The sequence below is a fragment of the Plectropomus leopardus genome, chromosome 16 (genome assembly GCF_008729295.1).
Source record: "Plectropomus leopardus isolate mb chromosome 16, YSFRI_Pleo_2.0, whole genome shotgun sequence".
Taxonomy (NCBI): domain Eukaryota; kingdom Metazoa; phylum Chordata; class Actinopteri; order Perciformes; family Serranidae; genus Plectropomus; species Plectropomus leopardus.
The window spans coordinates 14,760,516-14,776,563 of record NC_056478.1 but is presented as its reverse complement, the minus strand read 5'-3'; the positions used below and the strand labels follow the sequence as shown (position 1 = coordinate 14,776,563).

At 39.1% G+C, this 16,048-nt stretch overlaps 1 protein-coding gene across 1 annotated transcript; it reads right to left on the bottom strand.

Moving 5' to 3' along the window:
• Positions 1–7,322: 7,322 nt before the first annotated feature.
• Positions 7,323–15,328, bottom strand: ostm1 (osteoclastogenesis associated transmembrane protein 1). The gene is made up of 6 exons (XM_042504071.1): positions 14,849–15,328; positions 13,622–13,736; positions 11,624–11,721; positions 11,441–11,551; positions 9,813–9,978; positions 7,323–8,499 (listed from the first exon to the last, which is right to left on the bottom strand). The coding sequence occupies exons 1-6, from the start codon at positions 15,242–15,244 to the stop codon at positions 8,444–8,446; spliced, it is 942 nt and encodes a 313-aa protein (XP_042360005.1). The 5' UTR covers positions 15,245–15,328; the 3' UTR covers positions 7,323–8,443.
• Between the last annotated feature and the right edge of the window lie 720 nt (positions 15,329–16,048).

Below are 16,048 nucleotides of genomic sequence, written 5' to 3'. Positions count from 1 at the left end.
AATGTTTCTCCTGAAAACTCAATTAGGTTTTAAAAAGCAGCTGACTTACCCGTGCTTGGACTCTTGATTTGACAGCTCAGAGGGTTCTGGCGCCTTCTCTAGATCCTTATAAACTTCTGCCATAGTTTGATTTGTTGCTGTATAAAAGTTATTAATAGAAACATTTAAACATTGCAAAAAATAACGAAGCTAAAAAAACATGCAGCTACGTGTAGCTGCGGTGTGTTTGTACATGTTGCTATGGCAACAGCGTGACGAGCGCTACCTTCACGTGCCCCTCCTAAAACTCAAAACTTTAATGCAGCCTAACGTGCAAAAAGGCGTTTTTGTAAACAGCAAAAGGACCAATATAAGGGCACTAATTTTTATTTTTATTATCGATTAATCTGCCAATTATTTTCACGATGAATCAATTAGTCATTTAGTCTTTAAATATTTTAAAAACTCTGACAAATGTCTGTATTTGTGAGCCTAGGTCTGTTTTATTCCCCTTGTTTTTTTTTGTTTATTTGTTATTTTTCAAAATAGATGTTGTCTGTGTTTTTTGTTTTAAAAAAGAGAGCAAGGGGACAGTGAGCAGGTCTTTCATCTGTTTGTTCTAACGTCCGATTTGATCTGACAAAAACATAAATGTTTTAAAAAAAAGAAGTAAAGAAATGCTGTTGACATGTTTGTTTTTTCATTATTATGTTAAAATAACATTTTATTGTTTGCATCTTAAAAACTGCACTTTCTCCTGTTTATACCACCTCATACAACGCACTTTGGCAACACAGTGTTTCAATATGGCCATGCTGTTAAGGCCTCAGTTTATTTGAACTAAATTGATATTTCATATACGGCTTGGTGCTGTCATCTAGTGGCAGCATCCTGTTTCCAAACTTCTGAGCGGTTGTTACAAATTCTGTATCTTAAGGCAAAGTTTAGGACTGGCTGCACAGCAGAACCAATATTGTCAGTTTTTATCTATGATTGCCAGTATACATCTTTGTATCTTTTACTGGTTGAATCTTCATCTTAATTTTTATTTTATGGAGTATTATTTTTAATCTAATGGATTTAATTCACTTCAATGGCTGGTTGCTGGCTTTGTTTTGTGCCTGCAGCTTGTACTTCCCACTTACAAAGGTCAATTAACACACAGCATTTTTACAGGAGAGGTACATGTGAACATTTATGGTAAATTTAGTTTTATTTTAATGCTCTAAAAATAAATCATATACTTTTACTTTTGAGAAAAAACTGGCATGGTTATGAGCTTAATGTTATGTTCAGAAGCTGTCTGTAGGTGGAGCTACTGTCTTGTGATCAAAATTCAGCTAAGGCTACACAAACTAATTTCCTTGAAATGTTTCATCTTTGACAAGACGGATATTTAAAACATATGCAGATTTAGCCACTCTCTCCCATATCTCAAAAACAAATCCAGACTTAATAATTCAAGCACACTCTCCAAACAAATGGTAAATGTCTTCTCAAGCTGATGGTAAGACAGGCACTTGTCCTCACAAACAAACACACACATGGGTCAGATGTTCCTGCCCTGAGAGGTGCCCCCCTGCCCTTCCTGCCTCTTGGCAGCTCTCATGCTCGCCCTCACCCCCCGCAGCACCTCGCCGCTCTTTCGACCTCAAGTGGCCTCCGCTGCTGCTGAGCCACAAGGGATGTAAGTCAGCCAGCAAAGGTTTCTGACATATGATCCAGCATCTGTGATGTCACCAACAGCTGACTTGTCATAAGACCTTTGTGAAAGAGGGGTGGACGTAAGGGATGAATGAGGAGAAGGCCTTACTTTCGACAGACCCTTAGCTGGAACGCTGAGTGCTTTTGCATCAAGCTGCAGAGATTACAAACTGAATGACTGCCATTAGAGAGTGATTCTATAATCTATTATAATACCATAAGCTAGGGATTGACAGACTTTGACCCCACTCACAGGTGTATAATAAGCCCCATTCACTCCGCATATGCTCTGTGGGAGAGGGTGCATGTGCGTGTGTGTGTGTGTCTGCTAATTCCTACCCCCAGGGGCATATGTTTACTCCTTCTTCAACAAAGCATCATATTCATTGCTCAGGGGTTGAGAGGTGCATAATCTGAGCCTAACCTTCAGCCAGTCAACTTACTGACAGCTTAGAGTGTTTGTGGTGGGGAGGGGTTGCATAACAACTTAAGTCCTGACTAACAGTTTCTTAATATCGCCGTAACGAAGGAGACATTTGTTGCTTCGTAACAAGTGATGCACGACAGAAGAGTGCAGAGTGGCTGCAGAGGACAGCGGAGAATTCAGAGGCATTTAGTCTAGAGGAGGCCATGACCTTGTCAAAGAACGTAACAGTCATTTAACAAGAATTAGATTTAATAAATGAAAAAAGGAAGGCCGGATTCAGAAACAACATGAAGAGCATCCTCCTACTCTTCTATCAAATATGAAATGTACTGGCCTTGTCTCAAGGTAACTGCTGGAGCATCTATTGCAAACAGGCATACAGCTTTTTTCCCCCCGACGTTACCTCTAAATGTTCATCTGCACAATTTTAACCTTTAAATATTAAGAGAGAGCGAGGGATAAACACAGATGCAGATATGCAGAGAGACAAAGAGGCTCTTACAGGAAATAATAATAATCTATTTTGATGTTGCCTTCATAATTGCTGGGGTAAACAAATGATCTCAGGGTCTGTGCAGCGGAGGCCACTTGGCAGTCTCTTAACGGAGGAACAGTTTGTGTCATCGTTTATCCGCTCAAACATCAAAAATCCTAAATTCAGCTATTCCTGCTTTATTCCCTCCTCAGCTCTAAAGAAGTCAACTAACAAGCTCACAGGTTAAGCTGAGAGCTCAGGAGAGAGGAATGAATGGTTGCACAATTTTAAGGTATGGATTTGTAAAGACATCAATTTTTCGCAGTTCTTGAGTATTCAAGAATGAGATTTTCTTGTATTTTGGTCAAATAATTGATCATTTGGTATACCACAGTAATTTCATTTAGCATCTGCTCAATCTGATGTGTTTAGATGCTGATTAACTTGTTACTTTACTTTACTCTCTTTTTAGAAATGTATCAATAACAGATTTTGGAATAAAACCTATTTTTATAGCACGTTTTAAAAAAACAGCATGCATTTTTATTATTTATTTTTGCCAAATTTACAGTTATTACAAGTTGGTTCGTTACTTCTCTGAGCACTACTGATACGCTAAAAGAGATGGACCAAGTCATTGTTTTGCAAGTCACAAGTCTTTGCACTCAAGCCCAAAGTCAAAACAGGCAAATCACAAGTCCTAAACTGTTAATTTTGAGTCATAATGAGCTTTTCACCAAATGTAATGCCATTTTAACAACATAGTAATATAGTAAATTTACAAAAATCATTGTTTTTCAACCCGCACATTTTGCAGACTGCAATTCGTTTTTTGTCAAGTTTTTGTCTGCAAGCAAATTTATCTTTGGTGTATTTTTTCCAACTGGCGCTCAATAACACAACATATCCTAAGTTCTTCATGGTTCTCATGGTTGAATGCTGTCACATTGGTTCAAATGAAGTTGATCTGGGGAATTAAGTGTCAACTTGCTGGGAATGAAAAGTGTTAATATAAGTTTGGATCAGAATATGAAGAGAAGTGAATTTGTGGCACACTTTAAATAACATGCTTTTTCAAGCCTTTGGGCTTGGGGGAAAAGTATCCCATATTTTAAAGTCAGAGGGCTCAAGGCAAAGTGAAATCACAAGTAGTTAGTGTCTAAGTTCAAGTCGAATTGTACAATGTTTTGTTTTTTCCAGTCGAGTCTAAAGTCTGCAAGTTTGTGACTGAAGTCCAAGTCATATGTCCCGAGTAGACACCGCTGACTACTGGTAATTGCATTTTGCACTAATGCATAAAAATGTAACTATGCAAGGCATTAAATACTGCTTTCTGGTCATTTTTGATGTGAATTAATATACAGTAACTACCAGAATCATATAATTTGCATGTGTCTATAAACTGGTCATTCTAGTGGTCATTGCATAGTTTTCTACAAAACTTCTACCACAAACCTCAGCACATTTTTATCCCACTTTAATCCAGCAGAGAACTAGAGCAAGCAGTGGAGATCAGGATATGACTCAGGTTACAGAATCATATTAATTTCTCCCACATAAACTGTAACACTTACAGTAATATTATTCTCGCAGTCATTTTTTCTCACCAAAGCTCTTTGTGAAGGGATTAGGTGTACAATAATTATGCATGGCATTAGGCCACGATTACTGGTGGATTGTATTTTTTGCTGCGCTGCAGTCAGTTCAGTGAGAAGGTAAATCAGCTGCCCCGAACTTTGTATCATAAACTGTGGCCAAGAAAACACACACACAATAAATAAAACAATAGTTTTGTGGCTAATCAAGGGTGTAAAAGTGTGCACACTTGACACATCAGTTACAAATAAAAAATGTTCCTCTTGCTGCTACTAACTAAATATTTCTCGTCCGCTCTTATACACTTTGACAATAAAGATTCAAAAGTTGACCTGCAACAAAAGCCACCTGTCTCTCAAGGTGAAATATGAGGGAACAAAGTTTCGGACAACGCTCATACTTATGACTCAAACATCAAGACAATACAGTAACTATATGTGGGACCAAAGTCATATGTGACAAAGCCTGATGTAAAGATGACGACCTTAGCAATGAATATTAATGGGAGATAACTACATACATTTACTTAGTATACTGCACTTGGAGGTACTTGAATTCTATATGATACTTTATGCTTCTATTCCACCTCCTGTCCAATTATTCATTTGACAGCTTTACAGATCAATATCAAATGCATAAAAGATCATCAGCTCATACAAAATGATGCATTGTTAGAAATTAAACCACCTGACAGCTAATGGTGAACAGTAACTAAGCATGTTCACTCAAGTACTCTACCCAAGTACAATTTTGTGGTACCATTTTCTGCCACTTTATAAATATTGACATTTATACTCAGCTATGTTTGTTTTCTTTCAAAATTATAGTCAATATTAAAAAATACGTATAAAACATATGATCAGTTGGCTGCAGACCAGTTGAGCACAAACAAAAAGCATTTTCTTCAGCACATGAATCTCGCTTAAAGCATCAAACTCAAACTGCACCAAAGTCGTAGCTTTCCTTCTGGATTTGACACTTGCGCTTTCTGACGCTCTCATTTTGTCACAACTAAAGTCCACTGCTACTTTCATGTTTATAAAACTGCACCTATTATGAACTGCAAGCACTGAGTACTTAAAACTGTGCTGTCAGTACTTGTTGCCCTCTGCAGGACTTTTGCTTGTTATAGAGTATTTTTAAATGGTTTTGCACTTTATCGCCCATTGAGTATAAATCACTGAATCACGGGGGACTGCTGCAGCTTTTCCAGCGGCCCTGTGCTTCACGTGGCGGCTGCTCGAGTCCATTTTGCCGGGAGTTTTTCATGACTTTCAGCCCCGCTTAAAGACCCGGTGTGCTTCAGAAAAGCAGCGAGGCTTAACGGGAATCAAAGCTGTCATTCTTGAGCTCCGGGGCCGCGCCGCCGCACACGAGCCGCTCAACACACCTCACCGTGCGGGGAGCGCCAATGACAAAAGCCCGTGCTTTTTAGCCGCTCTGCTGGCCGCAACCGGATCATATGACTCGGCATATCCGTAATGCTCTTAGAGCTGCTGATGGCCAGCAGTGGCTGCGCTCCACAAGACCAAAAAGCCAAAGGAGTTTAACGGATGTGTTGCTGCGATTATTCGGCCAAGTATCTTTATCCCACATCTAGATTAGCTGCTAATGACGGAGGAAAAGCTTCGTTGCAAGAAACACAAGGCCATGTAACCTGAGAACAAGGGCCATTACTGTGTGAAGAAACAGATTTAAGCATAATACAACACGGGCTCATTAGACATAATGTAACTGCAGTCACAGTTATATGAGGATTTAGACCCTCTAAGCACCAACACAGCAATGTAAGGTATAGCGGTTTGCATTCAGGCATAGAGAAGTAGCCCGTTGTTAGTAAAATATACTAAAAAGTAGACCCAAACAATACAGCCTTAAAACGAAGATTCTGTTATATAACAGCAATGTCAAGTCTGTTCTGCTGTACGGTTCAGAGAGATGGCGAGTAGTCAAAACAGACATGAGACAACTGGAAGTCTTTCATAACAGATGACTCAGACCAATATGCAATATTTTCTGGCCAAACCAAATCTCCAATCATCAACTGAACAAGAAAACAGGTAGCCGGAGCATCACGTAGAAAATCACCTACAGACGTTTGAGATGGCTAGGTCATGTGCTGAGAACAGGACTGGATCACGAGAGTTGATGGTCACCAATAGGCAAAAGGAAGCCTGGGAGGCCCAAAAAAACCTGGCGCAGAACTGTGACTCAGGAGCTGCAAAAGATGAACCTGTCATGGGGCGAGGCGCAACATGCTGCCAAGGACCAGAATGCAATGGAAAGAGCTCATACAAGCCTTAGGTCCCATAGGGGATGAAGAGGAGTAACTAAAAAGTAGAAGTAGACCTACCAATTTTGCAAAGTGGCCCATTTCAGTGTAGCCTACTATATTAGCTAGGCTATATGCTCGAAATTCCACCTCTACCCACAGAACTCCGAATATATTGATGCAAAAAAATTTAATTTGTTAATTAATAAACAAAACAAATTGCCATTATTATTATGACTACTGGTTCTAGTACTATGGTGTCCTGTAGTTCTGCTTGTGGTTTGTTCATAGGTGTATAATATGTTCTTTAAAATGGCACTCAATCATCAAAACTTCAGGAACCTCTCATCTAAGATTTTTGTTTCAAAAAGCTCTAAAATGTTCAGTTTAGCTATTAGGTTTCTAAAAGTTTCTCCTGGGGGGATCCCCTCAGACCTCCTGGAGGGTTGGATCGCACAAGCTGTCAACTGAAAATGGTTTCACCCCTAAATAGTGGTGATTACGGCCCTGGCTATAGGAGATATGATATTAATTATTACAGATGAACAATATGAACATGTAGCCAACATTTTTAAAGTCGTAGCTGGTTGATGTGGGGTCATTTTCACAGAATTTAGATTGTATATAAGAGATTGTCATAGACTTTGGGTGCAAATCTTTATCTGAAATGTGATTAGCAATTGTTAAATAAATGCATTGGAGTAAAAGTCACAATATTTCCATTTGAAATGCAGTGACAAAGTTAAAGTAATATGATACCTAAAGTGCATTTTCTGAGTAAATGTACATTTCATGTCCCTCCACTAAACTACATCATCATCAGAATAAAACTGGCTATATCTATATTACAGCATGAGCATCTTCAGGTGTTTATGACATAAAAGTATTTATTTGAGCTTATGCATTTAAAATCAAGGTTTAAATTACTTCACAGCAAATGCATTTCTAATGGGCAAATTGATCAGTTCAACACTCAGAACTCATAAAGTGGATATTAAGGAGATTTCACTGCCATAAACAGTCAGAAACCCCATAACAAATTAAGTTAAACATCAGCGGGAAACAACAACAAAGCACATTAAAAGCTTTATGCAACTGAATAAAAAAAGAAAAAAACTCTGACTGGAAAACAGGTAGCGTTACAGTGTGGTACTCTGGAGTGCTTTTACATTATGTGTGTTGTGTCTGTGTTTACTCCCCCCCCCTCACTGATGTGCACCCCCTCTTCTTACAGCAGATACATGTCACCACTAATGGACATCAAGTGCTTCCTTTTCTGAAGCTCTCTTCTGGACATACATTAGAGACAGAAAACCCATTTCTCAACCCACACACACACACACACACACACACACACACACACACACACACACACACACACACACACACACACACACACACACACACACGTCACTCACTCTTCCTAGTGACAGCTATGCGTCTCAGGCTGCAGGATGCACTGAACAACCTGAGGATTGTTAATGACTAAAGGGAAAGAGAGGCCGGGATCTGTGCAGCAACACAAACAACCACCTGATTAGTAATTTCGAAAGTAAGATGGACTTTGATTCAAATAACATGTACCGCTTAATGTAGATCTAAAATGTCCCAAAATCTTACCAAATAAATCCCATTTCAAAAAAATGGCAGTAAGAGCCAGATTTAAGTATCCGTCTGCTTGTTTTGCTCATAAAATCTATGAAAAAATGAATTCTTCAAGGTTTTTGTTTTATGTTTACCATGTGGAGAAGAATGATTTAGGAACATAAAGAAAACATTTAATGTGCCCAAAGTATTTTGCTTCCACGTATCTAGATCCTTAAATTGCTCCTAATACTGATTGGTATCACAGCCTCCTGAAAAAGCAAAACAGAGAATGCTGTTGTTGATGTTGTCATCTACATTCAAACCTCAGTCACAACTCAAATCTTCTCCCAGGTTCTGATAAAAAAAGTGCAGTCTTCAGCTTCAGTCGTCACCTGTCTCCTCTTCAGCTCAGTTTGTCCTGAATGTTCATCAGACTGGTGTATGACTTTGCCCGTTTGGCTGTGAAGACACAAAGTTTATATCATTACCCTATTTTAACAGTATTTTGTGTCTAAGTGACTAATGGGACAAAAAATTTTGAACTCGGTCCAGTATTGGGCAAGAGCGCTGCAGAGGCAAAAAAGGCTGCAATGTAAACACTGGTCATGTTCACACTGTCACTTTAATGTCCACTGTAAGTGCCTGTTTTTGCCACTGACAGGCTCAGACTATTATTTTGAGTTTCTGACAACATTATGGAAAAGATCCCTACAGATATACACCTTGTTATAGTAATCGCCATCACCAAACTCTATTTAAATATGCACCAACTTTATCATGTATACAGCCGACACATTTTACATCTAACTGGGTGAATCAAACTAGAGCTGGTGATAGTTGAAACAGTTAAAAGATTAATCAAGACAGATTTTCAAGTTATATTTTGTGTCTGTTGACTTTGAATGAAATGTGTTCTACGATGATAAAATGACAGTTTACTCAAATGGAGTCTGGTGGGTTTGGTGGCTTAAGGTCTGTTTCTGGTTAAACAAAAGGATCTTACTCTAACAAAGAGGTGCATCTTTGTAGGGATCCTTTCCATAATGTTGTCAGACACTTAGAATATTAATCTGAGCCTGACAATAACAAAAAAGCACTGTTCATGAACAGAAAATACAATGCCCAGTTGGCTCAATACTGGACCAGTTTCAAAAACTGTTGTTCCAATTAGTCACTTAAAAACAAAAACATGGAAAACTAGGTCAAGGGTGAAAAATAACAAAAATATCCTTTAGGTTTATTTGAGTTAATTATCTCATCGGTTTCTGTAACAGAATTAAACTCCAAATTCATTCAGATTATTATTTTAAAAAGTCAAATTACTGTTTTTCCCCTCTGCAGTTTATCTGTACGTGACTCATACTACTGCTCATACAAGTGGTTCTTGTGTGGCCCAATGTGTCCTTGACCGTTGCAGTGCATTTGTTGTACACGCAGCAACAAAAATCCATTCAGAAAAAGTTCCCATCCTCCTCAACCTTGGGAAACAACCTGATTCATCAAGGCAACCATCATCCACAAACACACACACACACACACACACACACACACACAAATAAATCCTCCAACCTTGTCTATCATGCAGAGGTTTGCAGGAGGCAACCCCACCATGCTTTACAACATCCTGGAACTCCCCCTCTGTCCTCCATCCCAGCCAAACCCCAATATCACAGTCAGTCACCCCCCCTCCCTCCACAAAGACCCCAAACCCCTCAAAACCCCGTCAAAAAATCTCTCTGTGTGACAATGGCCGAATTAAGCTGGTTACTCACGGTGTATGAGCTTGCGTTTCTTTTGTTCAGAGTGAAGGAAGCTGCTCAAGTAGAAGATGATGGGCAGAAAGAGCATGAAGCTGGACACTGCGATGACAGGCACCGTCTCCTCACGGGGGAAGGAACAATTGAAGTTTTTACTCCAAAGTCTGCGAGTCATGTTCATCTGAAACGAGGCAAAGTGCCAAATGCAACACAAACTTCAGCTGAGCACAATTATAGGACACTATTAATTCAACCCTGTTAGGTTTCTGTAGTCAAATGTTTACTGTACTCAAGAATCTTGTGGTTGTTGTTGATGAGACTGGGAGAGGATTCAAGGGTGTAATCCTGCAACCACAACAAATAGCTTTCATCCAGTTTTCATGAGTAATTTCAATTATTTTTTTTAATTAAGTTTCTTGCATTTCTGATCACACTAGTGTTCCTGCAGCTCTTAGTTTAATACCTTTAAAGATTTATTTTTTTTTACGCCACTTGGAATTAAATTTAAGAACAATAGCCGACATTGAAAAAAACGTCAAAAAATTATCCCTAACACTACATATCTGTAATTTTGCCCAAATCTTCACTGTAACATAAAACATGATTTTTTCATCACGTGGCAGAGACGAAAGTAGAACAGAACTTGGAAATAGCTGGAGCTTGTTTGCTTTTTTTTGTTTCTTACTATGCATGTTGGGTTCCACTGCCTCGATTTACGTTGTAGCGAGTGTTTGAAAAACTTTTGCAAAAAGTACTTCATACTTTAATAGTGCCATATACCAATTTAGCTCATGCCACAAAATGGTGGATAAATGGCTTCTTTTTTTGTTGAATCGGTACTTCTTTAGGTTGCCCAGATAGTGGATCCTCTGCTCTGAGCATCCTGCGTTCTGCATGATGTTAATCCTTTTATAAGGAAAGTTATTTAAAAAAAAAGCTGGAAAAAATTAGATACACCTTTAACATCTCCATTAAGAGTTAATAACACCTGGGGCCTATAAAAAAACATGTCAATTGGTCTATCTAGACTGGAACTGTGAACGCTACAGGTGGGTTGTGCTTGATGTACTTAAATACACTGTGTACCTTGGACCTTGAGATTACATTTCATGTTAATATTTTGTCTGATAAATGTAGAAATCTTAAAATGAAGCATTAAAAAAAAGAAAAACATTCATGTAATTCTACTTCCAATGTCTTAGCATTTTTAAGACTTTTGAAAAAATGATTCAAGACATTTTAGTACTAATTAGGACTCATTTTATATGAATGATTTCAGAGCCTTTTAAGACATTTTAAGGATTTGCAGCAATCCTGACATTTTTGAATAAAAGATCCAAGTTCAATTTTCTAGTTTTGTAGCACAATGTTACTATTTTTTCTGAAACGCTGAAATGCTGTACGACTGCACTTAACCATGGAAAAAAACACCAAATTTCATTATTTCAAAGAAGGCTTAAAGAAAACCAAACTTTTCCCCTCCGTGTTTTGACACATTGTTTGGGTGTGAGACAAACATTTCCAGCACACAGTATCTTGTCACCAGCTAAAAGTTGGTTCTAACTTTGCTTTAGTATCTACAGATTCCTCTAGGGGGCGCAGCTCTCTTCCCTTCTCCAAGAGTCCTCCTGACATATACATACCGCATCCTCTATGTCAATACACATCGTCTGATTCATCTCCATCCTGCCGTACAGCTCATTCAGGCCTCTGTATGTGTTTTTGCAGTCTTTGCACAGCTCCGTGTGGTTCCCCTGTGAAGAACCCACAGCGTTAACGCCTCAACATAAACTCACCACTGACAGACAGACAGACATCTGATTTACCTGTTGATACTTTTCAAAGCAGGTGAGAGTTTGGTTGAGCGTGCTCATGAAGTACAGCGTGTCATTGGTCAGGCTCTGGAAACCTTCAGTGATGCAGTCTGCAAAACAGGAAGTAAAAACAACCGTCAGTGAGGTTTATTTATTGTTTAAGAGCGGACAAAATACACTGAGATGCACAGGAGCACTTTGATGATGGTTTAACCTGGTTTTGGTGATGGTTTCACCTGGGTAACACATATCACGTTCACATGTTTTATCTAAGACTTAAACCATGCTGATTCTATGTTTCTGTCCCAGTACAAAGAGAAACGTAAAAGTGGTTTGATGTGAAAAAGATTCGGTACTGTATAGATCACAGCTGTGTTGTGTGGCTGATCTGTTTCTGCATCGTACTGATTTATTTGATGTTGTTTGTTTTAGCTAAAGCCTGACGGGGGACAGAGGGGGGGAGACATCCAGAAAAGGACTGTTTTACATCCCTTTTCTGTTTTTTTAAATATCAAAATGTGCAAATAAACTAAACGAGGTTATTTTGGTTTCATCTTGTGCTTACTGTTCAATTTTCAGTGAAAAAGATGCGGCAGAAACAAACAAGGGCTCGAAACTATTTGTAGACTAATTTATTTGTGGATTGACATTATTTGTTTAAGGCTTTTCTACCTTCTCAATTGTGAGGATTTGTTGCATGTGATCTGATTATCTTTGCATTTTGGGAGTTTATCATATAAAACAAGCTATTTGATGTCACGTAAGTCTTTACTGAAACATGACGTGCATTTTTCATCTTCTGACATTTTAAAAAACGGCAGCCAAACTAAATAATCAATAAATGAAAAATGAAAAATTCAAAAAAAAAAACTCCCATGCTCTGAAGTTAAGGCTGTCGCATTCATCTACCAGCAGAAAACAACGCGGAGATCTACCATATCTGATGCAATTATCTGTTTAAGTCACAAGCTACTACAGGTCACACTGTGTGTCCTGATGGCTGAAGAGTCTGTCTGATAAAATGAGAGTCACATGTTTGATCTCTGTAACATCCAGTGTGACTGCCACATACTCTCAGTGGTGCATCTTCCTAGTAGTAGGAGTGGTATCACATTTAGTTGCAATGCAATTCACCTAACAGTGTTCATATGTGTCAAAACACACAGTCAAGACATGCTAGATCACTGATGGTTACAGTGGAGTGTATGTGGAGAGCTTTAAGCTACCTTCCCATTGGACAAAAATCCCACTAACATCAGCCAACACCTGGGCTTTCTATTAAATGGGAAACGTTACAATCAACATTCACTCCCTGGGTCAAATGACTCTGCAGCAGTCACGAGTATTTATCGGCTCTAGCCCCGATCTGCTTCCATCGACAGTGATGGAAAAGCAACATTGTTCCAAACCAGTCAACACCTACTCTGAGAAAGAGACTGAATAAGAAGAGTGGTCTACAGGCAATGGGAAAGAAGTCTAAATCTGTTAAAAAAAAAAGGTACTTTGGCCTTTATGTTCTGTGATTCTTTTTTATTTTAGTGCTATATTTTTTTAACTTGGGAAATTAGCTTGGTTGTACTGTTCAGGGACATGCACAATAGTCTTAAAATCCCAATGAAAAAGAACCATAGTAAAATTGTGATTGTGATCCTGCCTTAAAAATCGAGGTATCAAGGCTCTACTGATGTTGGCATTTTATTGAGGTCGTGCTCGTGCTGAACTCAAGGTGAACATACTTGGATTTGATTGAACTCATTCAAATCAGCTGTTCTGGAACCGAATACTCAGAGTTTCCCATCTCGGAGTAAATCAGCTCAGGGTTCAGGGTTAGACTCGGAGTTTGTTGAACCTCCTCTCTGGAATAACCTCCTGCTCTCTGACCGTTGTTGTCAAATGCATACCCATATGTGTGTGAGTCAGAAGTTCAACCAAAGGCATAAACCCCCAGTTACACAGATAGAATCACAAGAACTCAGTTAAATCTGGTTTAATTTCCTGCAGGAGACTTACTGTGACAGGCTGATGTGTCCCAGATGTCTTTCAGGTTGCTGAACAGCAAATAAACCAGCATCAGCCGATCACTGCGCAGCAGGCTGTCCCTGCAGCTCACATTGCCAGGACCCATCTGAGGACACACAGAGACAATTTGTCATGCACTCATGTATTTATGTTCCATTGTGACGAATAGATCAGCTATGGGACTATTAGTTATCTATAGCCCTTTTTACATTTCATTGATCATTGAGATCCATAGGGCAGCTATGCAATCTCTTCTTTATGCCTCCTCTGCATTTTTACACAGAACCTGAACGATGGCTGTCCCGTTTATATAGACAAAGTTTCGGCCTTGTTACACCCTCCCCTGGTGGCTTAAAGGTGAGACAACTCTGTTCCCCATTCCACGATTATGGCTTATACACAGCACAACAAGGCAGAATAATAGCATGAAATTCCCATTTGAAGAGGCAGTTTATAGGTGGTTATTAACTGTACCAACAACAGTCAAGCAATGACTTCTGCTGGGGTACAGACTTGCACAAATCCAAGAATGTAGGTTTGGGAGGGAGCTATGGTTTTTCTTTCAGAATATAACTTTAAATTGCTGTATTGAGTATTTATTCTACAGCCAATGGCATGTTTGGAAGGTGTGTTTTCTTTAACAATGGCCAAAATTACACAATTTTTAAAGGAAGCAAATCTAAACTTAAAATAGTGCCATTTCATTAAAATCACTTTATTATACATCACATTTAAAAATGTTTTTATTATTATTTTTTATTCGGCTGCAGGATTTCATCTTCAACTTTTAAGTTAAATTTGTTCAAAGGACGATTTTTTAAAAATGGAATAACCAATTTAGGGTGGAGAAAGGATCACACATTTTCCCAAGTCAAAAGGGGGAGGGTCAAAAAAAAGACAAAGTCACACCACAGCCATCCCCATCCTCTGATAAATAACGAACAGTCCCTTAAAAAAAGAGTGTTTCTCCGCTTGCTATTGATAGCAAGTCAGGCAGATGAATTCGTGTTTCCTCAAATGTGTCAGCAGTCACGCACATCACGAGACTCGTGACTCGAAATGAAAATGAAATAACTGCGCTCAAACAAGGCCTGTCCCCTCTATGGGGGCAGGCTGCAAGATACAATATATAGATAATAAGACGAAATTTGTGTGTGTGTGTGTGTGTGTGTGTGTGTGTGTGTGTGTGTGTGTGTGTGTGTGTGTTTGGAGACGCACCTGGTCTGAGGAGATGTTGGTGTAGATTTCCCTGAGGCTGCCATAACTGGAGAAACAGCTCTGACAGACTTTCACAGGTCGGGCTGCAGGAACCAGGCAGTTCACATAGGCAACATACCGCTGTCCAAATATATGCAGCAGGTCGCTGCAGTAGTCGCTGATCTCCAGGTCCTCTGGAAAGGAAGACAGCAGACTGATGGAAAAAGGGGAGTTCACAGCGGGTTTAAACAGCGGAGAGTTCACCACAACAGCCCCAGCAGCGGGGCTGGAAGGCGGGCTTTGCTTCAGTTTGTCCGCTGAGTCTGAAGCGGTGACGTTGACTCCGTCGCTGGACACGGCAGTGTAAATATTGAATGCTAACAAAACAAAAAACGGGCTGTTTTTGTGAAAAGACATGGTCGACACTGGAATTAACTCATCTGTTCCTCTTCTCTCACTCTACACAACCCATGACTTCCTGGTTTCCAACGTGATCATGTGACCGCCAGGAATCTCGCGAGAGCAGACGAATCCCGTATCTGATCCATGATCTGATCAGTGCCACTTGATTTTTTGTGCATATTAAACAACATATAATGTAACTATAAAAGTTCGTAGTATTATATTATGCATATTGCATACTTATATAGTAAATTAAAAAAATAACTTTATGGGTACTCTTTATTTAACATTAATTTGACTTGTTTAATGCTTCTGCTGTAACCTATATGCCTTTATTGGTTTTATCTCAACAAGCCTTCCCTACTATATAAAGTATTTTGCCTCTCTTACTAATAGGAAGAATGTATTGAAGGAAATGTAGGAAAAAAATATTCATCACAGTCAGGGGTGTCACAGTGGGGAAAAGTGGGACTAATTATCCAGGCCCCCCCTGGGAGAGGGGCCCTGGATAATTATGAAAATTTTGTTTTGTTTGCAATATGTTATTTCTTAGAAACTAGTGCTATAACTAAATCAAAACTGGGTTAATAAAGGGAGCCTCATGAGGCCCCCTCCACCCCTTAAATGCACCAAATAGTTCAGTGCGCCCCTGTGCGAGGATTCAGCAGAGCCAAGTGAGCGACTACTCATGCTGCTTAAACATCAATGTAATGTATGCTGTCCTGTCTATCCTGAGGAAAGAGAAATCAGGGTTCCAAAAAAGAAGTTTGGTAAACTGTAATAATTTTTAATAATGATAATAATATATAAATAGAAACA

Excerpts from the sequence above, each read along its gene's own strand:
- ostm1 (XM_042504071.1), bottom strand. The coding sequence starts at position 15,244 with ATGTCTTTTCACAAAAACAGCCCGTTTTTTGTTTTGTTAGCATTCAAT. Across the intron at positions 11,722-13,621 it reads GGACACATCAGCCTGTCACA|ACTGCATCACTGAAGGTTTC; the intron begins GTAAGTCTCCTG and ends CCTGTTTTGCAG. Across the intron at positions 11,552-11,623 it reads GCTTTGAAAAGTATCAACAG|GGGAACCACACGGAGCTGTG; the intron begins GTAAATCAGATG and ends GGTTCTTCACAG.